The sequence below is a fragment of the Festucalex cinctus genome, chromosome 4 (genome assembly GCF_051991245.1).
Source record: "Festucalex cinctus isolate MCC-2025b chromosome 4, RoL_Fcin_1.0, whole genome shotgun sequence".
Lineage (NCBI taxonomy): Eukaryota > Metazoa > Chordata > Actinopteri > Syngnathiformes > Syngnathidae > Festucalex > Festucalex cinctus.
The window spans coordinates 10,902,426-10,930,411 of record NC_135414.1 but is presented as its reverse complement, the minus strand read 5'-3'; the positions used below and the strand labels follow the sequence as shown (position 1 = coordinate 10,930,411).

The following is a 27,986-nucleotide window of genomic DNA, read 5'->3' as shown; positions in this document are numbered from 1 at the left end:
GAGACAAGTATAAAATTGAGCACCTAATAATCTAACATAGTTCATATTGTGAATGTACAGCATGATATAGTACAATGTTGTTTAACGTATTGGCCAAAAAGAGTGGATTTTTTTGTCCTAAAATAACAATACTTCAACATATATTATACAACCAATAAGTTAAGAGAAATTTGGAAAATAATTGTGCCATTTTGTGCATGCAATCAATACAGTAGTTCTTTCTATCCAAGTAGGGCTTTCTTAAATCAACCAAACACTGATAGTCATTGGCTTTAGGACATAACAGTTTATTAAACTTACATCTTTAGCAGGCATTTACAACATTGCTCTGCATCTCAGTAGGCAACAGTAATACTATAACGTAATGTATTTTCTTCAAGTTACGAAAAAAACAGCATCAAATACTGCAAACGATACCAAGGAACGAACAAACTGGAACAACGTAATACGACTCATTAAATAAAAATAAAATAAACGAACATAAATAAAATAAATTAAGACACATAAGAAAATGGAAACAAAAGGAGAAAATAAATAACATCAAATCAAAAGAGCAACTGAAAAAACGTTGTCGCCATCGTAGCTTTTCACCAGAAGTGTGATCCACTTATTGCTTATTTGCACAAAGCTGCCTCGGTGGAACTTGTGAAAACGTTAGTGCGTTTGCCTTCCGTAGATCTCCTCCTCTTAACAAAAAAAAAGTCTGCAAGGATATACGTTAAAGGTTAGTTCACAGCCATGTTTCATGAATATCTGAATGTCAACTTGTTTCTGTTAGCTAACGCCGTAGATAACAAATTGGTAACATTACCTGTGATTCGTGCATTTTGTTTGGCCTTGGGGAGAGGCCTCTTCCTCCGGAAAGGCGTCACTTCGGCGGGGCATTTGATGAAGAAGCCGGGCCATTTCTCCTGGTCGGTCCTGTCCTCCTCGCTCTCAGCCAGCCCGTCTTCGTGCAAGACGGAAGAAGCAGACTTCGGCTGACAAGATTTGAGGTAAAAAGCGGCGGTGCCGCCAGCTGGGCTTTCCTTCCACTCAAACCTGCCTGGCAACGGCGTGTCGGTCTGGAAGTTAAAGTTCCAGCGGCGGCAGTCCTCCAGAAGTATTTCATGGACCTTGAGGTTCATTTCTCGGCGCAACGCCTCGTGATCCACCGGGCCAAACAAACACCTGCGCACGCTGCGGTTCATGTTTCCAGAGTTTTGTTTCGTTGCACTTCAAGCATTCAGGACGAAACTCCCTTTAGTGCTGCACGTTACAAAGTGCTTTTTGTATACAGAAAACAAACTGCTGATTGGCTGCAGCGTATAGCTCACAAGGCCAATAGGCAGCCTGTGCATAATTATTAGCGTGATGTAACAAGAATGGTGTACCTAATGTAGTGGCCGGTGAGTGTTTTATCTTTCAAGTCTAACATGTTGAGCTTTCAAATTCAGTCCTGCTTCCTTTTATGGCCTTTCAACTTGATGCTATTATGTGTGTGCGTGTGCCTGCAGGGGTGTGTGTATGCTTTGTAAATTATTCGTGTAGTACAGATTCAGTTAATTAAAGGTGGGGAAAGGTAAACAGTGGTGTGAAGACTTCCTTATCCAATGTATAATATAGTTTTGTATTCATATAACTTATCACAAATCCGTGCTCACACATTTTGTTCTTTTATACTCATACCTCCAAAACCACTTTTCAGGGGATCAAAAAAGCATCATGTATGTTCAGCCACATTGCATTGCCAAAGAAGGCTTACTGAGTAATACATATTGTGGTTTTAAATATAAATAAATCCTCACTATAAATGCATCCTCACCATAAGCAACAACCGCTCAGTCGTCAGCACCAACTGTACGAACAGTTTGATCAGTTTGAGTCATACGAATCGCCTGTCCAGTTACGAGTCACTGCTCAATCACATCTGAACAGAAGTCATAGAATGATGCTTCATTCAGTGCTGACTTTCCCCCCTAAAAAAAAAAACTAACTAATATATTTGTTGTGAAGAGTGAACTTTAAAGGGATACTTTACTTATTTAGCCCTTTTTTGGCAGTCAACAATGTTTTGCCTATAATAAATTTGAAATTTTCATTATTTTTCACGTACAATTAGTACCTTTAAAAACACATTTTGCAACTTGCTGTCAACTGAAAATGACATCACAAGGGCAAAGGTAACCAATCACAGCTCAGCTTGGAAATGTCACATGACCAAACCTAGAAAACAGGTGAGCTGTGATTGGTTACCTGAGCCCTTGTGATGTCATTTTCAGTCGACAGCAAGTTGCAAAATGTATTTTTAAAGGTATTAATTGTGCGTGAAAAATAATGAAAGTATCAAATTTATTATAGACAAAATATTAACTTGTTATTGTTATAATGGGCTAAATAAGTGAATTATCCCTTTAATGTTAGTGCCCTTGATATTAACCTTAAAATAAATGTGTAGTACAATACATTCAGATCTCTAAAACTGTTCACTTTGCTTCTTTTATGTTGCTCAGAAAACTGGGTGTAGTTCTTTCCACCGCTGTGGTGATAAAAACGGTGATCAATTGTTGCCAAAACATGCATATTATTTATGCACATTCCTAAATCTGCCCACCACAACCTGTGAAAATATAAAAGCGATTGGCACATTAATTGGTATTTTATTGACATAATATGAGCGTCAATGAGGAAAAAACATTATCACCTTCACAAAGTATTGTGCTCGTTGTTGTTGTTTTTTTACTTTTGCAGGTTAGTGTGGTCAAGAGTAGAAAAGTGTGTATAAATTTGGGAGGTGATTGGTCTCCGTTTTTAGACATTTAGTGACACAAGTTTTGTTGGACTCCAGGCAAGCAGCTAATTAGCTCCCCAAGCTAAAAACTGGGGCTTGGGTAGAGAGTAAGCCAAGCTAAGCCTTGATTGAAATTTAACATATAATGACCTGTGAACAATTCAGTTTACAAAAAATCAGCTCGGAACACATTGTGTTCATATCTTGGGGGCTTAATACAGAAAGCAAATCTATCATGATGATAGAAATTGCATGTAAGATGCTCATTTCCTCATTCTTTTTAGAAATTGGACATGGCAAAGCTAATAAAGGCTTCAAAGGTTGAAGTGGCAGTAAGAAGTGGCAATAACGTAGAATTATGTCTGGTTCCGGATGTGACGTGTACCAAAACATGGGAAGAGGGAGGGGGCGTGGCTATAAATGCGTCAGTTATTTACTAATTTCTCCAAAACAAATTGATGAAATTAAAGATGGAAGCTAATGTTTTCCTGATTAAAAAAAAATACACAAAGAGAATTTATGAGTGAAGAATGGGCCATCATGGCATCATCCATCCATCCATCCATCCATCCATCCATCCATCCATCCATTTTCTGTACCGCTTGCAAGGGTCACGGGGGGTGCCAGAGCCTATCCCAGCTCGCTATGCCCTTTATCTATAATGGGAAATGTATATTGTGATTACGAGTATTATTGGGGTTGCCACCTTTCATAAATGAAAATAACCCAACACAGCATCTCTGGGCCATGGACCTCATGGGCACAGCCCTTGTAATGGAGCGACCGTAGCAGTGTTACATTTTTACTCGTGTCAACTGTCAATGTTTTCAATGTATTTATCATCAACATCACACAACCTACAAAACTGTGTGATTTGCCCATTTTGCCTGATGTACTGGAAAAGAAGCCAGAGACTTTCAACACAATGTTATCCACAGCTGCAGTGAGATGGTTGAGCCTGCTTCACTGTGTTGTGCACAATGTGCAGTTAGTTTCCTTGGAGGGAATCTTTCTGTTTCTTCTGTTGGTGAAGACAGAGTTGTGAATTGCATAATTCACATGTGTATTGTCTGCACTAAATGCTGCGACTTGATCAAATAATAAAACAAATTTGTCCTGCTGCTCTACGCGAGCTACAATCCCAGCAGTGGACTCATCCACATTCTCAATAAAATCAAGTATTTTGTTTGTGATCCTGCATTTGAGACTAAAGCAATGAACTGCAAGGGGATACATCTTCTTGTTGCCTTTTATTTGAGGCATCATTCTGTATGGAGAATTTGATCGTTTTGATCTTATTTCAGGGTCTTGAGAGCATCAACCACTGCTTTTGGAGCAAGGACCTCTTTCTTTGCATTTGTTCTGCCTATAGGCAAAGAACTTTTGAATCCGGTATAATTGTTTCATTCTGTTCATCTGCACAGTCAGCACTGTTGTAGCTGACTGTGTGGTGTGGTACACTTCAGGGGAGAAAAGGATCCCAATTGCCTCTCTTATGACATTAAAGTCAAGATTTTCTAATGATCACTGACATGACTCTGTATAAACCTTTTGGCATTTAATACGTAATATGTTTAGGGAATGAATATAGGCTATATATTTTGACATGCGGTTTCTCTTCACACTATGTACTGGTACATGTGAGCTGTTAATCCGTGTCTATAATTCGTTCTTAAACGGCCATGCACAGGTATACAAAATGTCTATTTTCTAATTCTACTGCATATTAATTAGATGATTATCAATTCCATTTTAAAATCTCATTTCAAATGACAATACTCAGCCTAACTAATCAGCACATTTTTCCACACACTGACTTCTTATTGTGGCAAATGTACAAACAAATAAGGTAAACACAATCCTTATTGTCTTTAAAAAGAAAAACAATGACTGAGATAACATAATGGGCCCTATTTTTGGACCCAGCGCAAGTAGTATTTTGCTTGACTAGCACAAATAGACTAGGACGTTTTGTGCTGTTGTGGGATGGAACACAGCCAACTCCCGGCCAATTGAAGCGGCTCCCCTCATTCCTATTCAAATTGATGGAAGCGCACATTGCAGAAGAAGAAATTGACTCGCTGGGGTGACTGTGACCTGGGCAATTGGAAACTTCCTTGCACCCTTGATAGTGCGTGCGATGCAATGACTGGACTTCATGCTATTACATGACCACTACCAGTGACGCACGTACTCTGTCACAGTGGATGGAAAATAACAATGTTGATTGTGAAATTACAATAACTACAGAAATACATGTGGAGAACCTTTGGCAGTGGAGTGCAATAATCATATACGTTTGAATGGCAAAATGTGGTGTGAGGCCTTGCTGACATGCACATGAAATTGTGCATTAAAGAGGCTGTCTGCTGGATTCACTCAGGAAAATGCACTTTTTAAATACAGGATGTACACACTTTAACTTTCTCTCAGTCTACACATCTGTGTTTTTGTTCATCTTTTGTGGTAATTTGTCCTAAACCCCCACCTCCCCAGCCTGTATTTTGCCATTTTGTGTTTGTTTTATAAACAGCGGGACATTTCAGTGGAAAGACAGTATTTACAACCCTCCAGCCAATCGCAGAGCGGGGAGTGGCGTGTCGCAAACGGGGCCGGGCGAACGTGTCAGCTGCGTGACGTCACTCCCGCGGCAATTTGAAAGCACGCGCAAATTATTATTTTTTTCACTCACTCACCCCCAGAAACTTAGTGTGTGAATGAGTGAGTGAAGAAAAAGAAAATCCGTGCGTGCTTTCAAATTGCCGCGGGAGTGACGTCACGCAGCTGACACGGTCGTCCGGCCCCTTGCGACACGCTCTGCGATTGGCTGGAGGGTTGTAAACACTGTCTTTCCACTGAAACGTCCCGCTGTTTACAAAACAAACACAAAATGGCAAAATACAGGCTGGGGAGGTGCGGTTTAGGACGAAATTACCACAAAAGATGAACAAAAACACAGATGTGTAGACTGAGAGAAAGTTAAAGTGTGGTCATCCTGTATTTAAAAAGTGCATTTTCCTGAGTAAATCCGGCAGACAGCCTCTTTAAGACATTTTGGACTTGCAATGTATTAAGTAAACTTTAGAGACATATTTTTCTGCTCAAATTCAGCCATTTTCTACAAAACAGTAAAACACAAATGTGCTAAACACAATAGTGCTGATGAATAACAACCATCTTTAACCATATTTAAGGGCAAATACTGTAAATAAAATGTCTTTCAGAATCCTAAAAAAAATAGCAGAATGGCTAATCTCAATAAAGGGTATGGTTTTCACTTACTGAAGTAAACGCAATAAGACCACAATTAAGCAATAACTGAAGATGGCTGCAATAGAAGAAGGAAAGCATCGGCTTGGAGGCAACTTTGTGAAAACGTTGCTAGTATGTCCTTGGCCTCAAGTCTTGTTATTGGCTGAGCAGTATGCAAATGAGCGGTGTCATTGGTATTGTTGCTGTGATAGATCCATACCACTTCCTGGTGGTCAAAGCGTCTCACTCAATGCTTGTGAGGTAAACTTCTTCGCCTTCTCAGGTGTGTTTAAGCAGGAAAGGATTAGTCAGTGATGCTGGGCAGACAAGACAATTTTCTTGTAAGTACATATAACATCTACTGTCTTACTCTCGTCTTGTTATCAGAATATTTTGGAAACTTTTCTACTCTATCTATCGTTCTATCTATCACAACAGCTGTGTATGTTATTTGACAAATATTAGAAACAACTTTTATTATGATGCAGTAAATTCTATAAACTAATAGATCTACTAACTGCAACCACAGAATAATTTACACCTTACGAAGCTATACTACCTCTCTGAGAATGTCAATCAAAACTGATTTGAATTATCCTTGTAGGTTATTGTAAGGGCAGAATATTTTGATAACGCTTATATACTGAAGATTTTATTTTGCTAGTTTAGAATGTGTGGCTAGACAGTGGTCAGTCATGAATCCAGCTAGATCGAGTGACTTGTCATGATTCATGAACATGAAATGTTGAGGAACTATTCTTCCCTCAATAGATACTTCAAAAGTTGAGGAAAGAGAGTTGTGTATGCGTGTGTATCACACAGCTGGTCGTTAAGTCCCCAATGATTGCATGCAAATCGGATCATTTGCATGTCCAATAGTCTTTATCCTCTCCGAGTCAAACCTGTAGTCAAATAATCCCATCTCTCACCACAACCAGCATCCAAACATTAAAACAGACGACTGAACACAAATCGATGCACACTCTTTCTAACTACAAGCTCATTCCTACTCATTGATTATTTAAAGGGCTCGAGATTAATCTTTTTTTTATTTTTTTTATAAGCGTGCACATATTGAAAAACGTAAATAAGACTCAGCCATTGGTCCTCTAATATGTATTTCAATTTAATGAAGCAATCAAAACTACTGTGACAGTGACTGTTAATTTGAAACAAGACACAACTTCATAAAATGACTGAACAAAAATCCATCTTTGTGAATTGATTAGAGAGATTGCACTGAGTCACTACTGGCATCCAACAATGAGCTGTGGTGCTTTGTCAATTTCAAGTTCAAACATATGCTAAGAGCCGCTTTGCATATGGAGCGTGGATGGAAATTCTGCCAGTTTTGCATTAACCAAAAGTTCCTCAAAGAACCTTTTGTCATGTGAAATGGACGATGAATGAGTCATAATTGGTTTAGCGGGAATTGCATATACTTGTAATATTGGCTTGTTTGCTTTTTTTTTTTTTTTTTTTTGTAGGGGATACAGCCGCAGACAACATGCCTGCGATGTGGGGGCATATTGGAACGGTCGGAAGAGCACCGGTGCGTTTGTGTGTTTCTGTCTGTCTGTCTTCAAACTCGTGAAAAAGGCAGATCCCTATTAACAATGTAAATGCATAATGTACAGTATGTTAAAAACTAGTGTTGTTCCGATACCGATACTGGTATCGAGGTGCCGATACTGCATTAAAACAGTAGTATCGGTATCGGTGACTACTCACAAGTAACATGCCCATACCATTAATTCCAACTCTAATATAGGATTTCGGATGCAGCGTCTTGTGTCTTGCTCGTGCACGACATTCACTGATATGTGACATGTTCACTGCATGCCAATCTAAGATATCCTATTGGCCCTTGAATGCTCTGAACCAACGGCAGGACAGCTTTTTCAGATTGAGGAAAAAAAAAACTTAAGTATCGGTATGGTATCGGTATCGGCCGATACTGAAAAGCTGGGTATCGGTATCGGGAGCCAAAAAACGGTATCGGAACAACACTATTAAAAACATTGACTTTTCATGTTTAGTGCCCCCCAGAGTTGTTCATGCTGCTCGACAGAGGACAAGACACTTCTCAATGTCAGCAATCAGAAGAGAATCAAGAATCAGTGGCCAGCTGGAAGAGTGGGTGACATCGACTTCATTGGAACTTCCAAGACAAAAGGAAAGGTAGACAACATAAAGCAAGTTAGAGAAAGAGTAGGACACTTTATCCGCTTCTCTTCACTTTTCTCCCAGTTTATGAGGGTGCAAGGCAATACCGACCCAGCGCACATCTTCCAGATGCTGACAGAGGAGTGGGGACTTGCTCCTCCACATCTGGTAGTTGCTTTAGTGGGAGGAGATGAGCTGGCTCAGATGAAGCCCTGGCTCAGGGACACCCTCAGAAAAGGTCTGGTGAAAGCTGCACAAAGCACAGGTATGAGGTACAGAGCCAAATAAGCATTAAGCCTGTGGTGCCACCAGACCGATGCAGATAATTAATGAGTGACTTAATCACAGTTAATCTAGAAATAATTGATTTGCAATTTACTCTCACATCAACAATATAGAGAACACCTGCAAATGCACATCTAATGAGATCCAAATTTGGCCTGAAAGAACAATATTCTATTCCTAGCAAACTGTGTGTGCGTGTGCGCGCGTGTATGTGTGCATGTGCATTTTGTATTGAAAATAAATACGGTATATATAACGTCATATGACCAAACCCAGAAAACAGGTTAGCTGTGGCTGTTGCTACCTGAAAGCTTCGGCACTGTAATGCCATTTGATGGCCAGATGGATTAAACAGGTGGATTTTGCTTCTTAATTTATATTCCACAAACACATATTCCACAAATAAAATACAAATCTTAAATGATATGACCCCTGAGAAATACACCCCCCAAAATTACTTTGTTTCTCTGTACTTGTGTATGATATGGTTCCCCATATTACTGATATTCTTTTATTATGCTTTTAATTACAGATGCTACTTTTTAAATTTGTTAGTTAATTAATTAATTAATTAATTAATGACTTAATTCTTAACAACTTCTACATACCAAATGTGACAGCTTTTGGTAATTTTAATCAACCCTTGTATAATACAGAGGGGCAATTTTGGATCTTTTTTTTTTTTTTTTTTTTTTCCCAAAAAATTGCATATTAATCACACGCACGCACACCCATATATGTGTGTATATATATATATATATATATATATATATATATATACACGTATATATATATATATACACGTATATATATATATATATATATATATATATATATATATATATATATATATATATATATATGTGTGTATATGTATTTACCTTTAATGGAGCGGCCCAATTGGTCCAACTTCAGAACAGACAGCCAGTCAGGATATAATATGGTCTGTTTCATTTCCCCTGCTAGTTTCACAGTCGTGAAGAACCAAGTAGTGAGCATGTATCGAACGCGCCTTGCAGCATGGGAACCACAAATAAGAAAGAGTGCAATGAAATTAAGAATCTTATTTGATATGCTGCAAAATGTGCATCAATCACGGAATACATTTGCTGGAGGATGAGGCTGTTGTACCCTACCATGACAGCAATGCTGCAGTAACTGAAGGTCGGAGCAGTTGAAGCTGCAGCGGTGCAGGACAGGGCAAGAGGGAAAGTGTGGAACTACGCAGTTTGTAGCATTTGTGTAATACAGGGAGGGACTGAAGCGATGGAGGTAATGTTAGTTGGCTTCAGCAATGGTGATTAGTATTAGTAAATAATGGGGATATTAATCCATCACCATTGCTCAAGACTCATCACATTAATACTTTGCAGCAAAATTCGCATGCTTAAAGTATGTTACACCCCTAAACATGCACACATACCCATAATACATTATGATTGCAAGATAGACAAAAATCAACAAAGTTAACTCATATGCAGCAATCTCTCTATGCTCCAGGGGCATGGATTTTGACTAATGGCCTTCGATTTGGCATCACCAAGCACTTGGGTCAGGCTGTACAAGATCACTCCTTGGCGAGCACTTCTGCAAAAGTTCGTGTCGTGGCCATTGGCATCGCACCCTGGAACATGATCCACAACCGAGAGGCACTACTCGGCGCCAAGGTGTCGAAGTGCACACAACAAACATGCAACTGAGAGGAAAAAAAAAAAAAAAACAGTGCCAACTTCTCTGAGTAAACACTCAGACTGGCATCCTAAGATGATGTTTTTATGTCATGTGTATTTATCACTTTAAGTTGGATGTGCCAGCAGTATACAAGCCGCAGGACTTGCCCCATGGGTCAGTTTATTCCCTGGACAGCCACCACTCTCATTTTGTGCTGGTGGAGGAAGATCCAAACAGACCCGAAGCCACGAGTGAAATGAGAGTGAAGCTGCTCAAACACATTTCTCTTCAGCGCACAGGCTATGGAGGTAAAGACTTGGGAGGAAAAACATTAACAAATGCACAATAATATCTTCTTTCAACGTGTAAAAGCACTGCAGACTCCTAAGACCATTAAATCTTTCATCATTTGTTGTGTGAATCCTGCCTTTGTTTTAAAGGTGCAGGAAGTTTTGAGATCCCTGTTCTTTGTCTGTTGGTCCATGGTGAACCTCCAATCCTAAAGGTTGGTCTCATTGGTTTTGTTGTTAGTTGGTTGGTTATATTTTGACTTTAAAACAAATAGGATTTCTGGTCTCTTAATTTGATCAAACCTGGCTCTTGCAGAGGAAGTCAATTATTATTATGATGATTATTATGATGATGATGCTGATGATGATGATTATTATTATTAATGATAATATGTTCTGGGCACCCCGGTAACACCCTATGATGTAATTATTTCCTGAAAATGTAATAAAATTAGCAATTAATCAAAAAATGTAATAAAAATGGATAATGTAATTATTTTACCAATAATGTAATTTTAAAAAATCCTGACAGATATTAACATTTTTACCAATGTAATACCTTACATTATTGGGGGTTTATTTAAATGTTTTTCACCGTATATATATTCCTTTTCAGCCAAAAGTTCTAAATTTTGTGTTTTGAGAATGTAAGACTGGTAGATACATTTACAGCAAAAATTGTGTTAAATATTTCAGAGTTTATTTTCAATCAACAAAGTGTATTTTTAAACACAGACTGATTTAAATGGAGGTCAGTGTTGGAGTTATTTGACAGAGTTGATTTTCGTAGTGTTAAACCAACTGTGCGGAGAGTTAATCAAAAAAAGCTCCTCCCACTTCATTGGAACTGTTACGTCCGGGGTATGGGTGGACCCAAAAACGGAGGAAACAGGCGGGAAGACAGACTGGAAAGATGATGTAAGGAACTTTAACTATGACGGGGAAGGACTGGACGAGACAGAAGGGGAGTAGACTGGGCTGGACGTGGACACAGATCATGGCGGAGACTTGGTGTGGCGTGATGCAGAGACTTGGCGTGGCGTGATGCAGAGACTTGGCGTGGCGTGATGCAGAGACTTGGCGTGGCGTGATGCAGAGACTTGGCGTGGCGTGATGCAGAGACTTGGCGTGGCGTGAGGCAGAGACTTGGCGTGGCGTGAGGCAGAGACTTGGTGAGGCAGAGACTTGGCGTGGCGGGGAAGACTTGGCGGGGAAGACTTGGCGGGGAAGACTTGGCGGGGAAGACTTAGCAGACTTGGCGGGGAAGACTTGGCGTAGAAGACTTAGCAGACTTGGCGTGGAAGACTTAGCAGACTTGGCGTGGAAGACTTAGCAGACTTGGCGTGCTAAGACTTGGCGTGGAAGACTTAGACTTGGCGATAACAGACTTGGTAGACTTGGCAATAAAGACTTGGTAGACTTGGCAATAAAGACTTGGTAGACTTGGCAATAAAGACTTGGTAGACTTGGCAATAAAGACTTGGTAGACTTGGCAATAAAGACACCACTGTGACCAGACATGCAGACATTCAAACAGCAAACATCAAACAATGCTCCCACACCCGCGTGAGACAAACACCACTCCCTTATACAAACACTAATGACAATAACAGGACACACCTGGGAGACACAGCAGGGAGGGGGAACCAATCAGCAATACACACCAGGAAGGGAAGACACAAGCAGGTGGACAAGGTTAACCATAACGAGACTGGGGAAGAAGACAGGAACACCAGACAACCAACACTCACCAAAATAAAACAAAAACCCAAACAAACTGAAACGTGACAGGAACTGCTCTGCCGCAAAGGCTTCTGGGATATATTAATGCATTAATGTAATAAGGTATTACATTATAGGTAAAATGTTAATGCAAATCAGTATTTACATTTTTTTTATTACATTATTGGTGAAATTATTACATTGTTGGGTTTTTATATTTTTGATCGAGTTAAGTACAAATTTTACTCAATTTTTGGGCTTTATTACATTTTCAGGAAATTATTGCATTATATGGTGCTACAATCCGCACGAGTCTAAACATTGCATTCAATAGCGCGTTTGTGGAATATGAATCAAGCAGAAAAATCCATCCGTTTTTATCAAACTCAGGAAGGGGCCATTTTGCTGCTTGCTGTTGAGATAATGACATCACAGGGCCTAAGCCTTAGGCTAGCGTTACCTGCGTTACCTGAGCCCTAAGGCCCTAAGGGCTCAGGTAACGACCATCGCGGATCACCTGCTTTTTGGATTTGGCAATGTGACGTTTGCAAGCTGAGTCCTTACATACTGTGATGCCATTTTCAGTCAACAGCAAGTGGCAAAATGGCCGCCACCTGAGATGGCTAAAACGGGTGGGTTTTGCTGTTTAATTCATACTCCACAAATACAGTACTAATCAAGATGCCTTGTTTAGACTCGAGGTGGTGCATAGAACATATTGTAAAGATAATTTTTGACTTGCCTTCCTCTTTGGCGTGTCTGCACATTAGGCTGTGACTCAGATTTTGATTGTGCCCTCTCATAAAGATTCAGGCTGAGGCTGACTAAAAAAACACCTTTTTTGTATTTCTTCTGGAGGGGGGCTAAACTAAGTCTGTGAGCTTGACGTGCATCAACAATTTGTCTTTTCCGCAGCGGATGTGTAAAGGCATTGGCAATTCGACACCTTGGCTTATTCTAGCAGGCTCGGGAGGAGTGGCTGACATCCTCGTCACACTCATGAACAGGGGCTGCTGGGATACAGACAGTGTTCACGAGCTGCTGCTGGACACCTTTCCAAACGCCTACCACAGCACGGACGTACGAAATTGGGTCAAGCTGGTGAGGGTGATGTGTTGAGCATGGAGGCAGGCGTACAGTTATGAATGTCAAGAGGCTTGAACGTTGCCTGCAAAATAGGACAAATGGGAAAGAGAGCAGCTAAAATGGGATTCCCTTCATCCATATTTGTACATGATGGCCCAATTAAAAATAACACAAGACACATAAGAAGTAAAACTGTCTTCATTTTAGGAAAGGACTATGAAACATTTATCACCAGAAATTGCCTACTCAGGTATGACAAAATACTGTTTGTAATATGTGCCTGTCGTCCACCAATCAGATCCAGAAAATATTGCATCATGGGCATCTACTTACTGTCCATGACCCTGAACAAGAAAGCTCAGAGCTGGACACAGTCATCCTCAAAGCTCTTGTAAAAGGTAAAGTAAACTTTTTAATGACAAATGTCATTCAGAAAAATTGCCATTCACAGGTTATGGCACCATTGACATTCTGGGTGTGTGTGCGTGTGTCTGTTAGCTTGCAAGAGCCAAAGTCAGGAAGCACAAGACTTTCTTGATGAATTGAAGCTGGCTGTGGCCTGGAACCGAGTGGACATTGCCAAGAGTGAAATCTTCAATGGAGATGTGGAGTGGAAGGCGAGATAAATAGTTATTTAGTTCTACCCAGTTTGTTTTAATCGTCTGAAAAAATAAATAAAATACCTGTAATTTGCAAAACTGCACAGTTTTTAACAAATTTGTAAATAATGTTTTGCATTTTAGTGTAAGAGAGCCCATAACCTATTAGTCGTAGTATGTGAATGAGGGACCTTAAATTAGTTCAAAGTTGGTCTGTAAAAGTGTTATATTTGGCTTCTTAAAGGGGAAGTCAACCCAAAACATTTTTTTACAATAATATGTTCTATGTAGACCTACGAGTCTAAATATTGTAGTCCGGTTAATATTATGTTGAATTATGAATGTGAGTTAAGCAGCACAATCCAGCCTTTTTTATCCATCTCATGGGGCGACCGTTTTGCCACTTGCTGTTGACTGAAGATGACATCACAGCTGCTCGGGTCTCAGGTAACAACCAATCACAGCGCAGCTTCCAGAAACAGGTGAGCTGTGATTGGTTATTGCCCGAGCCCTGAGCAACATTGATGTAATCTTCAGTCGACAGCAAGTGGCAATATGGCCGCCCCTTGATATGGATACAAATGGCTGGATTTTGCTTCATAACTCATTTTCCAAAAATGTAATATTAATCAGAATGTCATGTTTAGACTAGTCAGGTCACATATAACATATTATTGTCAAGAAATATTTAAGGTTGACTTCCACTTTAAACCTGCTAATGTTATTGTTTCCAATTATCTCATTCATTGCCAGCCCAGTTAAAATTGGTCTTTGACGTCTACGGCCTGACTTGTGGCCATGACCTGAATTTGACGATTAAATTAGGATTGCTGCACCTCCAACGTTGTCTGTGCAGGCATGTGACCTTGAAGAGGTGATGATGGATGCACTTATCAACGACAAACCAGACTTTGTTCGTCTATTTGTCGACAACGGCGTTAACCTGGGCGAGTTCCTCACCTACGGACGTCTACAGGAGCTTTATTGGTCCGTGTCAGAGAAGAGTCTCCTGCATAACCTACTTCTCAAAAAATATGAGGAGAAGCAGCGTCTGCTTGGTACTGCAAGGACACCTGGGCCTCCTGGGCAGCACATGTCAGAGCAGGGGGAACGTAAACCCCGTTTCACACTTTATGAAGTTGCCAAAGTACTCAAAGACTTTCTTCATGACTCCTGCAAAGGATTTTATCAAAAGATTCCCACAGTGAGTGATGTACTTTATCTTAAGGATACGCAAAAATGAGGCAATGCACAAAAATACAAAGCACTCTATTTTTGTAGACGAGTGTAGAAATGTTTTAACATGATTATGCTATTTCATAATATCTTTGCAAGTATCATTAATCTCTATGAAATCAGAAATAATGATCAAATGATGTTTATTCAGTTCATTTTTATTGAAGCATGCTTGATAACACACCCACAAGGCATATGGTGACATTTACAGGACTGTCTCAGAAAATTACAATATTGTGATGAAGTCCATTATTTTCTGTAATGCAATTAAATAAGCAAAGATGCCATACATTCTGGATTCATTACAAATCAACTGAAATATTGCAAGCCTTTTATTGTTTTAATATTGCTGATTATGGCTTTTTTTTTATTACTTGGTCTGAGGAAATATTCTAATATTTTGAGATAGGATACTTGAGTTGTCAAGGTGTAAGCCATAATCAGCAATATTAAAATAATAGAAGGCTTGCAATATTTCAGTTGATTTGTAATGAATCCAGGATTTATTACTTTTTTGTTTTTTTAATTGCATTACATAAAATAAAGAACTTTAGCACAATATTCTAATTTTCTGAGACAGTCCTGTACATCTCTGAAAATTACAGGCATGATAAAATACTAGGAAATATTTATTTAATCCTGGATTGGCTGGCAACCAGTGCAGGGTGTACCCCGCCTATTTCCCGAAGCCATCTGGGATGGGTTCCAGCACCCCTGTGACCTTTGTGAGGAATACGCGTTTCAGAAAATCGATGGATGAATATTTATTTAATAAGAGATTTGAACAATCCAACACAGTACTTGACAAAGTCAAAATAATGTATTATGAAATAACGTACCAAAGATGTATTTTGCGAGTATTTATCATGGCTTGTGGCTAAATACTACTATTAACTAGGGGTGTCAGGCGAGTAAATTTTTGAATTGCAATTAATCGCATGACTTCAATAGTTAACTCATGATTACCGTAATTGCCGGACTGTATGCCGTGACTGTTTTTCACACGCTTACAACCCTGCGGCTTATACAATGATGCGGCTAATATATGCATTTTTTTCTGACGGCCGTCAGGAGTGCTCGAGCAGAAAAGGTTAGAGTGAGACAGGTGGAATATATGTGTCGAGGAAGACGCAACTTTAACGTAACTTGGCGTTTTGTCCATGAATAAAATTAGCATAAACAGACCCTCATCATGGAAAATACAAGAAGTCTCAGCCTCAGTGACTTTTACTGGTATGTTATTTTTAACCAGCCCTGTTAGTGCTGTGTTACTACCGTATTGCTGCTGCTGTGTTACTGCTGCGTCACAAAAAGAAAAGCTAAGGTATATTATTAAACTTTTGAAAACTCTTTCTGTGTAAATATCTTATGTTTCGATGTGGGCACATGCGGCTTATAGTCAGGTGCGGCTTATGTATGTACAAAATACTTTTTTCTTTAGAAAAGTACTGGGTGCGGCTTATAATCAGGTGCGCCTTATAGCCCAGCAATTACGGTAATCACAAATTTTATATCTGTTCTAAATGTACAATAAAATGTACAATTTCATATATTTTTTGTTTTCAGACTCTTAACATAAAAGTGGAAAAATATTCCATCCATCCATCCATTTTCTTGACCGCTTATTCCTCACAAGGGTCACGGGGGGTGCCGGCGCCTATCTCAGCTGGCTTTGGGCAGTAGGCGGGGTACACCCTGAACTGGTTGCCAGCCATTCGCAGGGCACACAGAGATGAACAACAATCTGGAAAAATATTAAATAGAAATATGGCTGCATCTTTAGTCATTGATACAGTAATTTCATAATAATTCATAAAATTTAGTTAAAATTAAAAATGTACTGTACTGTAAAAAACAAGTGTGATATTGCGTTGTATTGAGGTCATATTTCTGCCACTAGATGGCATAATTGCATTTGTAAGATCTTAGTGACAGCTCAGTGCATTTTTTTCTTTTCATATTAAGAACTATCTAATCTTTAAAATGAAGTAACGCAAAATTCTGCACATTTTTTAAATTGTAAAATACTTGACCCCAGTCTCCACAAATATAAAGCATTAATATTAAATGTATTACTGCTGGGGTGGCACGGTGCATGAGTGGTTAGCACGTCCGCCTCCCAGTACAGAGGACTCTGGTTCGAGTCCAGGCTCCGGCCTTCCTGGGTGAGTTTGCATGTTCTTACCGTGCCTGCGTGGGTCTTCTCCGGGTACTCCGGTCTCCTCCCACATTCCAAAGACATGCATGGCAGGTTAATTGGGCGCTCCGAATTGTCCCTAGGTGTGCTTGTGAGTGTGGATGGTTGTTCGTGTCTGTGTGCCCTGCGATTGGTTGGCAACCAGTCCAGGGTGTACCCCGCCTACTGCCCAAAGCCAGCTGAGATGGGCTCCAGCACCTCCCGCTGCCCTTGTGAGGAGTAAGCGGTCAAGAAAATGGATGGATGGATGGATGGATGGATTACTGCTAAATTTTGACTTGGACGTGTCTGCTGCGTTGCAACTAGAATTACCCCAGTACAGACTTTCCAAGTAATGGGTGGTCATTAATTCCCCGTTTAAAAAATAAAAAATAGTGGTGTTAAAGGAACTTCAAATTAACTCATTAATTTCGACACCCCTACTATTAACCTTTTAGCCCACAGTCGAAGTCGTGAAAGCAAAATGTGATTGAATGTTATGCAAGCTGCATGAACTACAACTGGGTTGTGTTTGCACTCCAGGAGAAGTCTGCAAAGGGCCGACTGTTCCACAGCCAGAAGAACCTGGCAGAACCGGAAGAGCGTTGCCAACATCCTTGGAGGGATCTTTTCCTCTGGGCCGTCCTTCAGAACCGACAGCAGATGGCAAATTACTTTTGGGCTATGGTATGTCTTGTCAATCCATCTCCATCACAATACGGTGTGGTTCATTTCTGCAAGTACATGCCTGGCAATGAACAACAACAACAAAAAGCTAATCAAAATGAGATTATCTTAATTATATACAGGTAGTTTTCCATAATATATAGTGTGTGTGATAAGGGCCACTTTTAATAAATGGGGCTGCTGAAGAAACTCCATCTTCATCACTGGCTTGAACTTTAAAAGCTTGCCCTGCAGCAATATTCAAATAAAGGCCACGTTTCAGTGTTGATGTTAGTAATGAAAAACATTGCCAGACATGGGAGTTTAGATTTATAAATAGCTTAAATGACACCAATCAATGATGGAACGATTTTGTTTTTCTGCATCTTTTTACGGACTCTTTGATTTTGTTCTTGTCCTTCCCTGGACTGAGCCAACCAATTACTGCTTTGCTTTCAAGTCGTCACCCATCCCTGCATTTATTTTAACATTATCTGAACTTATGGTAATTTCATTCAAAGTATGCACATTCGGCTGCCACTAATGGTCATATTATCGACATACTGGCACGATTCTGAGTGTTTGAAATATCTCTCATGTTGTGAGCTTTAATATGTTGCAATTATCTTTGCAGCATGTAAACATTGCATTTCATCTATGTGGATATAATGTCAGTCATCATCTCACATTTTTCCAATATACATATATACATATAATGTGATGCACTATACACTGCAAATATTGTTTTCCCTTAGGGAGCAACTAAATGTTCTTAGTATGGTCAAGTAAAATATGACTGGCATATTGTACAACTGACAGTGCCATTCCTATTATAGGCAAGAGATCAAGTTGTGCCTGTCAGATGTTTCATTTCATTTTTCACGCACCTTTTACAACACAATGTGTAAATGGGCTGTGGGTCACACCCTCCAAGTTGAGTGTAAATCAGCCCAATGTAGCATTTTCATGATCCTGCTAAACTCCAGAACAATAAGAGACACATGTAAAAACAGAAGCCCTATTAGGGAGTTCAATGACATTTCCAATAATGTCCACACGAGCAATGGAATGGGCTTATATAAGATTCATTCGCTATGTTCGAGTTTATTTTGGCTCAATTGTTCTCTCAATTACTCTCTTCTTTCTCTGACGCAGCCTTGATAAAGAATCAATGTTATAACCCTTTTTAAATAGATTTTTGAGTGTTGCTTGTATACAACTTTTATTTGCACTACTGCAGCATCACAGTGTAAAACCTGGGCCGTGGTCGTTTTAGGTAGGGTTTGCATGTTCCCATTCTGCTTTTGTGAGGTCGAGGTTGTTCAAACAAAGACATTTAATTGACAGTAAATGAGTGTTTGGATATCAGGTACCGGTACATACATTTTTGTGTGTTTAAAATATACCAGAATAACCAGTCTGAACTGTACTACTTTTTTCTTAGCCAACATTTGTGCTACTGCCTCGGGTTTATCTATCCTTTGCCTGGTTGACAGGGAGTTGTCACTTTCTTTCTATCACAAAGGTTTGAACACAAATAAATAAATATGCTCTTTTAAAACAAATTGAAAAGAAAAAGCAAACCATATGCTAAAAATCAAGACGACAAAGTTCAATGTTGTTCGCTTTGTTTTTGTTTTGTATTCTTCCAGTCTGTTATATATGTTATATATGTCAGAATTTACCTTCCCAAATGATACCGTGATGAGCTAAATGTAGTTTGCATTGGAAGTGCACAGCTAATATTCACATTTAAACAAGTTGACACCAGATGGCATGTTTGGATTTCATACCACACAAATCCTGTTGAGTAAAACCCAGTGAATAAATAGAGAAGTGCATATGTACAGCCAGGCAAATCAGCATACCAAGATGGATGATGATTCAAAACTTTAGATTCATGCTTATTTCATTCATGCAGGGCCCCGAGGCAGTAGCAGCAGCATTGGCAGGCTGCAAGATTCTGAAAGAGATGGCAAGACTTGAATCTGAGGCTGAGTCTGCACGTAGCATGAAGGAGGCCAAGTATGAACAGTTTGCCCTTGGTGAGTACTGCATCTGCTGTCAAGCTGACTGTGGGATCATAAGTAAAAAGGTGAAAGGATACAAAAGACAGTGATATACAGTATTTTCTTTTGGATCTCTTGACATTTTTGATGTGCTTCCTGTGTGATAACAGATGTGTTTGGAGAGTGTTACTCCAACAGTGAAGACAGGGCTTATGCATTATTAGTAAGAAGAACACAGTGCTGGAGCAAATCTACGGTCCTCAACCTGGCAACTGAGGCTGATGCTAAGTCCTTCTTTGCCCATGATGGAGTTCAGGTAACAGAACAATTTCACTTCAGTGGGATTTATTACCCCCCCAACCCCTTCTCTCTCTGTCTGTCTCTCTCTGTCTGTCTCTCTCTCTCTCTCTCTCTCTCTCTCTCTCCTTGATTGTTCTTGCTACTTGGTACTTTTAGTTAATTAGCTCGGTTCACATGATTCTTTTTTAAAATCTTTTCTTTTTTTTTTATTAACAGTTATCTGCAATATTTTTCTCAAACAACTAGAGATAGACCGATATGGTTTTGTCAGAGCCGATACCGATGCCAATTGCCAATTTTATTAATTGGCATCGGTCTCATTCACTCCCAGGCATTTTCACTGAATCAACCCCTTTTTCTACCAACTATTTTATTGGATTTTAACTGATTTTGCAAGGCCCACAAAATATTGTGTTCTATTGCTATAAAAACATGGAACATACCAAAAGAAAGATTAGAGTCTCTTCTTTCATCAGGAAAAAAAAATATATATTTCCATCTGTTTCAGTTTTGCAGCACTTAGCATTAGAATATAGCTAGGTTTCGTCATTATTCACAAATCTGTCAACATGGCCCTGGTTGATCTCTTATACTCTGCTGCCACCTGCTGGCCGTTTTTGTAATAACTACCATTGCTTCAAGCATTCTCTTCAGTTCAGAGGCTATATCAAAGCCTTCTGTATGTTCTACAAAAAAAACACATAAAAACGTATAAATATGTCTTTGGGAGCATGGCAATTTGTAAAAGAACGTATGTATATGTTTTGGGGAGCAAATAAGTTAATATTCAAGGAGGCTGATAACCAATGATTTGAGCCAATATTCATTTTCAGTTAAAAAAAAAAAAAGTGGGGAGGGAGGAATATTGGCCTAAAAATATTTTAAAATGCCAAATGCCAATCTTTTTTGTAATTAAAACATGTTTATTGAACAAGTTTTCAGACTTGAAAATATAAACGTTTTTTTTCTTTCTAAAACTACCTGAAATCTTAAACGTTCCCATTACTTTGTTTCAATCAAAAAAAAAAAAAAAGGTTCAGAAGGTTCCTAGGGTCAGCAGCATCTTTTATAAAGTTAACTGAAAACGCCCAATATCTGTGTCGGTCTATACCTACAAACAACATTCAAAATGACAATGTGTGTAATTCATGCTTATTGTGAGATGGAAAATTCAGCAAGCCCAAGCAGCACAGAAACACAGCACGATGGTGTGCATGCCTCACAGTTCTGAGGTTTGGGATTCAAATCTCCATCTGTATTACCTCAGTCCCACATATAAAAAAAATTCCCTATTATGTTAATAGAAGACTGCCAGTTGTCCATAGGTGTGAATCTAAGAGTGACTGGTTAGTTGTCTACAGTATATGTGATGTGCAAGGCTGGCGACCACGGTGTACCCCACTACTCCGTCTCTCATCCAAAGTCAACTGGAGCAGGTTCCAGCTCACCCGTGATCCTAATGAGGACAAGTGGGACACAAAATGGATGAAGGGAAAATTCGTCCTGCCCTTCACAGTGAAAAGAATTTTCACTGACACAAGACACCATGAATTTACTTAATAATTGATGTTTTCACCTGCCCATGTTAACGGACTGTTTGTTCATTCAAGTAATTACGCTGCATTAACACAGCGATGAACTGGATACTGGTCCACAAGACCTGGTGGTATAATATGATTAATGGCAAAAATTAGCATTTTAACTAGGTTAAATATCTATGGATGAATTGGATACAACAATCTGTGACTGGAAGGCAGATTTTTGTAATGGCTTATACTGCCCCCTTGTGGGATAATTTAAGTGTACCTAGGTTAATTTAGCATGTTCAAAAAATGACCCAAAAAATTTTATGTTTAATTATTTATTTATGTTTCTATCCAGGCTCTCCTGACAAAGATTTGGTGGGGAGCAATGACAACAGACACAGCCATCTCCAAGCTTGTTGTGTCTTTCTTCTGCCCAGCTCTCATTTGGACTAACCTTATAAAGTTCTGGTGAGATTATATGGATTGAATACAGCTTTGTTCCCCTACGATGTGCAATGTATGTTTTTTGTGTCTTATTACTGTAAATGTTTAGTGATGAGGATCTGAACAATCAGTGCAATGAGGAACCATTTGTGGAGCTGGACACAGAGAAGGTTTTACTGTTAACGGACGAAGATGGCCCACTGTAAGTTTTTATGAACAAAAATATGCAGGAATTGTGATTTTTCTCATACCAGAAGATTTTCTTGCACACATGATTTTTTTTTTTTTAATAATAATGCACAATTCAAGATAAAGCCAGAAATGGTTTCAAATTAAAAAATAAAAATAATAATGACTGTGAGGCAGATGTTTCACCTTCACAAACATTGAAACCGTTTTTGACTGCTGACAGAGTTGGACAAATATTTTTAGAGGAAGACTTGGTGACCTATGCTTCATAAAATCCATCCTGTCTTCTGCATTTTTTAAGGAACTCTTCACCTGGTTCCCCAGCAGATCAGAGCTGTGCATCGGTGTGGTGGCGTTTCTTACTTCTTCGCTGGCGTCGCTTTTGGAGTGCTCCCGTCACTGTGTTCCTCGGTAACGTCATCATGTATTTTGCCTTCTTGTTCCTTTTCACCTACGTGCTCCTGCTGGACTTCCTTCCTCCGCCCCCACTTGGTCCCGGGGCCCCCGAGATAATGCTCTACTTCTGGGTTTTCACCTTGGTGCTGGAAGAACTTCGTCAGGTGACTCTCACAACATTAGATGCCACTTTTTGTTGATTTTTACGCTGCGGATATTTTTAGATTGCTAATAGTGCTTGTTACATACTTTATGTAATTCACATCACATGACATTTGGCTGATATTGTTGTGTTTTAGCTTTTCTATATGATTGCTTGACACTAACCAAACCTTTGCTATATATGTTCTTAAACAGTCTTAATGAAATAACATAAATCATTCTGACGACAATTAGGGAAAAATAGATGCGACAAGGTAGAGGTGTGCTGATTTGAATAAAAGACAATACTGTTAACTTCACAAAATAATTATAACTTTGTTCTGTTTTAGTATTGGAATTTTACTGTAATTTAAAAAATGTGTGCCATGTTGCAGAGCTTTTTTTCAGACGAAGAGATGAACATCTTAAAGAAGTTTAAGCTCTATGTGGAGGACAACTGGAACAAGTGTGACATGGTTGCTATTTCACTGTTCGTCGTTGGCGTTTCATGCAGGTGAATCCCAAAGAAGACACACCGGCACATAAAAGTACAGAACAACGTAAAGAACAGTTTGTTTTGTCGGTTTGGATTGCAGGATGGTCGATGACACTTACGAGGCAGGAAGGACTGTTCTTGCAATAGACTTCATGGTATTCACTCTGCGGTTGATCCACATCTTTGCTATTCATAAGCAGTTGGGGCCAAAGATCATCATTGTGGAGAGAATGGTGAACAAAAACACTCGCGCAAACACCTTGTGACATGACATTTGCTATTTCTTTTACTTTTGTACTTATAACAAGGTGAACCTGTACAATTTGCATTTGAAATTCAAATTTATGGGAACTGGTGTGGCTTGTAGAAAATCAATTCATAGAACACATTGTTATTAGTATTATTATTATCATCATCTTTATTTTTAAGGCTGCATCAAAGCCTTCTGTATGCTCTAGCATAAAAAAACAAAACAAACGTATAAATATGTCTTTGGGACACTTAAAACATTTAAAATAGAACGTATTTATATGTTTTGTGGAGCAAATGAGTTAATATTGTGACATGCTGACGAGGATATTGTGGCAGTTTTAATGTCGCAATATCACAATGTTGCCATTATCATTACATCCCTAACAGTTAGGCCCTCCCGTCAACATCAGTGATTTCTGACATCACAAATATTCTTCGCACATCTCTACAGTTTAGAGTTCCTGCTTTTCAATCTGGGCTCCGGCCATCCTGTTGATTTTCTCCGGGTTCTTTTCCAGTCTTGCATTATGCACAACTTCACTTGCTCAGGAGTGCATGGCCATATTTTGCACTCCATAATGCGCCACCCATTTTCAATGGGTGACAGGACTGTCCTGTACTTGCACTCTTATGCACCCAGGCACTTTGAGAGATGAGAGACTATTTTCCAAAAAACAATAACATTCATCAATTGAACATTAAATGTCTTGTCTTTGTAGTCTATTCAAGTGATGTAGGTTGAAAAGGATTTGCAAATCACTTTTATTTATATTTCACATAACGTCCCAACTGAACGGCCATTGTTTTTGTCCGAAGGTGTGAAAGTGAGTTTGAGTGGATGTTTGTCAATGTGTGCCCTCCGTTTCACTGGTCTCTGGCATTTGTCACCCAAAGCCAGCTTGGGTAAGCTACTGCTCCCCCAGTGCGGACAAGCACTACAGAAATTGATGGATGAATGTCCTGAAGGTATACTGGATATGTCACAGAGTCTCATGTATTAGAAACATTTCTCATTATGATGCAGTGCACTTCTTCATCAGTAAAACCACAAAACTGATGATTATGTATTAATTGTTTTGAATTCAGCTATGGAATTGTGTCTCATTAAATTCCAATTAACTAATGTCGTGAATGATAAACCTTTGTTAATTAAAAAAAAAGAAGTGAAAATGTGAAAGTCTCAAAGCATTGCAATGATTTTCTTTCCAGATGAAGGATGTCTTTTTCTTCCTCTTCTTCCTGAGTGTGTGGCTCATTGCATACGGGGTGGCTACCCAGGCTCTTCTCCATCCTAATGACCCCCGGATCGACTGGGTCTTTCGCAGAGCCTTGTATCGCCCCTACCTGCACATTTTTGGACAGATTCCGTTAGAGGAAATAGATGGTAAATGCCCGCGGGGTGAATCAATAATGTTTGATTAAACCTAATTAAACATTTTAGTGTGAAACAGTTGTATCACATATTTTATGTTTTTCATTGAGGCAGTTAAAGTTGGCCTGAATTCATTCATTCATTATCCACAATTAGGTCCATTTGTTTCTTTCGTGATACAGCTGCTCGCATGCCTGAAATGAACTGCACCAATGACTCCGAGGAGATTATCAAGGGCCTCCGGCCACCATGTCCTAATGTCTATGCCAACTGGCTGGCGATCCTCCTCCTGGTCATCTTCCTTCTTGTGACCAATGTCCTTCTGCTCAACCTGCTAATTGCCATGTTTAGGTCAGGAGCTCTTAAACATTAAAGAACAACTGTAGGAAGCAGACATTCTCATTTTCTGTTTTGTGATGTACAGCTACACCTTTCAGGTTGTACAAGGCAACACTGATATTTTCTGGAAGTTCCAAAGGTACAACCTGATTGTTGAGTATCACAGCCGCCCAGCATTGGCTCCACCTTTCATTATCATTAGTCACCTGTCTCAGCTCCTTCTCAGCCTTGTCAAGCAGCCCGAGTCCAAACAGGAGCATCTTGGTAAGACGACACACATTGATAACATTTAATACAACACTGGGACTATAAAACTGTGCTTTCTTTCGTGTTTTACTAGAGCGAGAGCTACCAGTAGGGCTTGACCAGCGGCTGATGACATGGGAGACTGTCCAGAAAGAAAACTACCTGGCCAAACTTGAACGGCAACATTGGGAGAGCAGTGAGGAGCGGCTCAAGAGTACATCCTCAAAGTAATTGCAACAGTAACATATGTGGGAATGCTTCAGCATTCCCACATATGTTACTGTGATTTTTATTCTCCACACTTTTTTGCCGCCTAACAACTCCCACATAATACTTCCAATTTACATTGTTCAGATTTCAACTAGCTTCAAAAATTCACACCTCTCAGGGTATATATCATCTAATTCCACATTACTTATAGTTTTGCACAATTTAACATTTAATATCAACTTTTCCCCATTCATTTTCAATGGGACAGTCATTGAACTTTTTCTAAATATCACTTTCCACGCCCACTTCCATATATATATATATATATATATATGTATTTGTTTTGTTTTGGATTTTTTTTGTAAAATAAACGGATAACAAGTCCATAACTAGACTAAGTGGAATTTCTGGAGAAATTGCGTCATATATATATATATATATATATATATATATATATATATATATATATATATATATATATATATATATATATATATATATATATATATATATATATATATATATAATATTGCTCGGTGGCACAGTTGGTAAAGCCATTGACGTTATAAATAATAATAGCCATTCCCACGCAATTTCTCCAGAAATTGCACTTAGTCTAGTTATGGACTTGGTATCTGTTTATTTTACAAAAAAACAAAACAAAACAAACAAAAAAAGCGTAATGCACATTTCTAGATTAAGAAGATCGAATGATAGTTAGTTCCTTGCATTCCTGACCACAAACGTGTTTTTGTAGTTGAACGTCATCCTTTATTAATTTCTGATTTCTCGAATAAGGCCAGTGAGCTGGCTATTGGTGTTTAATTCAGTCTGAAATTCCTCATTACTGCTCAGAATGGTAAAACATTGCAGGCTCACTAAAAATGAGCCCACGGTCAGAAGGCACTTCATGATAATGAATGGTCTCACTCTCTACCGTCTCTAGCTGAAATCTGTATGGTACAATAAATTGCTTAATTACATTCTTATGTAAAACAACAATTGGATGTATGTTTTGTGTATTTATTTAAAATGATAAAATGCATAATTTTACAACAAATTTATTATTATTATTTTTTAATTTACTTCCAAGGGTTCAGAGTTTGCTAAGGATTATCAGTGGGGTAAAGGACCAAGAGAAACAACTGGCATCAATGGAAGCTCAAGTATGCCCAAATACTTGATGTTTATATTTTTTCATATCTCATAAAAGAATCTATCTTGTATGTAACCTGTCATGGAGTAACACTTGTGTCACCTGGATTTGAATCAAGGTCAGATATTGTGGTGAGGTGTTGTCTTGGATGGCGGAATGCTTTGCTGCGAGCACGCTAAAATGTGGGAAAGAAGCTCCAACTGCACCAAGTGAGTCAAGTGGCAATCAAAATTATGCTCTGTAAAAACCGATAATACCGCTACACTCACTTAATGAAGTGTTTTATGTGAGTTAATGGACCACCAAATGGCATTGTCTTTGGCAGGCTGCAAGGCGAGCGATGACGCCCATCAAAGTCAACTGAAGAAAGAAACCAAATGAGCTGAAGTTTAGCACTACATTTATAAATAAAGAATATAAATATATAATAGTAAGTATGGCCAATTATGACCATTTTTTTTCCGTTTTCTTAAAGATGATGTAAGTCAAATTGATACTTTGTTTGAATATACTTAATATTGTAAAGTGATGTGCCTGTTATGATTAATAATGATAAAACAAATGGGTCCAATGACAATTGTACATTATTGGACTGTAATGTAAGGTGTTTATTCCATGCATTGATCAATACATTTTTAAGGACTTCGATGCCTTCCTGTAACTCTTCCAGTCCCTCTGTTGCAACCTGCTAATGACACAGCTCATTCACCACTTCCCTGAGAACATCCTCTATGAATGTTGGCAGTGATGAGGATTGGAACATGAAATAATTTACCAATATAATTTTGGTTCAGGAGCTTCTACGTACTGATGTATTGAACATTAGATAAATGTCCTGTTTTATATTTCACTTATCCTCATTGGGTGGCCCATTGGGTAACTATAGCCTATGCCAGCTGAATGTGGGCCATTGATTGCAAATGAATTGTGAATGTAATCTTCTATTCAGGCACAAGTTTAAGCTGAGGCTATAAGTCGTGGGAAGTTTGGC

At 39.0% G+C, this 27,986-nt stretch overlaps 2 protein-coding genes across 4 annotated transcripts; one reads left to right on the top strand and one right to left on the bottom strand.

Moving 5' to 3' along the window:
* Nucleotides 1-271: 271 nt before the first annotated feature.
* On the bottom strand, nt 272-1,308 carry cdkn1ca (cyclin dependent kinase inhibitor 1Ca). The gene is made up of 2 exons (XM_077518825.1): nt 812-1,308; nt 272-703 (listed from the first exon to the last, which is right to left on the bottom strand). Exons 1-2 carry the CDS (start codon nt 1,188-1,190, stop codon nt 615-617), a joined length of 468 nt encoding a protein of 155 aa, XP_077374951.1. The 5' UTR covers nt 1,191-1,308; the 3' UTR covers nt 272-614.
* On the top strand, nt 557-27,971 carry trpm5 (transient receptor potential cation channel, subfamily M, member 5). Of its 3 annotated transcripts, none has more exons than XM_077518822.1 (27): nt 916-995; nt 6,306-6,363; nt 7,510-7,574; nt 8,062-8,203; nt 8,273-8,453; nt 9,974-10,140; nt 10,275-10,452; nt 10,585-10,649; nt 13,072-13,236; nt 13,541-13,640; nt 13,741-13,859; nt 14,698-15,045; nt 17,797-17,940; nt 19,841-19,964; nt 20,099-20,244; nt 22,110-22,222; nt 22,308-22,400; nt 22,689-22,947; nt 23,320-23,438; nt 23,521-23,653; nt 24,882-25,056; nt 25,227-25,395; nt 25,469-25,647; nt 25,724-25,856; nt 26,933-27,005; nt 27,114-27,204; nt 27,321-27,971. In XM_077518822.1, exons 2-27 carry the CDS (start codon nt 6,337-6,339, stop codon nt 27,374-27,376), a joined length of 3,564 nt encoding a protein of 1,187 aa, XP_077374948.1. In that variant the 5' UTR covers nt 916-995; nt 6,306-6,336; the 3' UTR covers nt 27,377-27,971. The 3 variants fall into 3 exon arrangements, with proteins under 3 accessions (XP_077374949.1, XP_077374948.1, XP_077374947.1); XM_077518821.1 differs by having other exon boundaries at nt 13,072-13,257; XM_077518823.1 differs by lacking the exons at nt 6,306-6,363; nt 7,510-7,574 and having other exon boundaries at nt 557-995; nt 13,072-13,257.
* The last annotated feature ends 15 nt before the right edge of the window (nt 27,972-27,986 follow it).

Coding starts and splice junctions, on each gene's coding strand:
- cdkn1ca (XM_077518825.1), bottom strand. CDS start 1,190: ATGAACCGCAGCGTGCGCAGGTGTTTGTTTGGCCCGGTGGATCACGAG. Junction 704..811: donor ACAAAATGCACGAATCACAG/GTAATGTTACCA, acceptor ATATCCTTGCAG/ACTTTTTTTTTGTTAAGAGG.
- trpm5 (XM_077518821.1), top strand. CDS start 6,337: ATGCTGGGCAGACAAGACAATTTTCTT. Junction 10,650..13,071: donor GTGAACCTCCAATCCTAAAG/GTTGGTCTCATT, acceptor TCTTTTCCGCAG/CGGATGTGTAAAGGCATTGG. Junction 23,654..24,881: donor TCATCATTGTGGAGAGAATG/GTGAACAAAAAC, acceptor TTTTCTTTCCAG/ATGAAGGATGTCTTTTTCTT.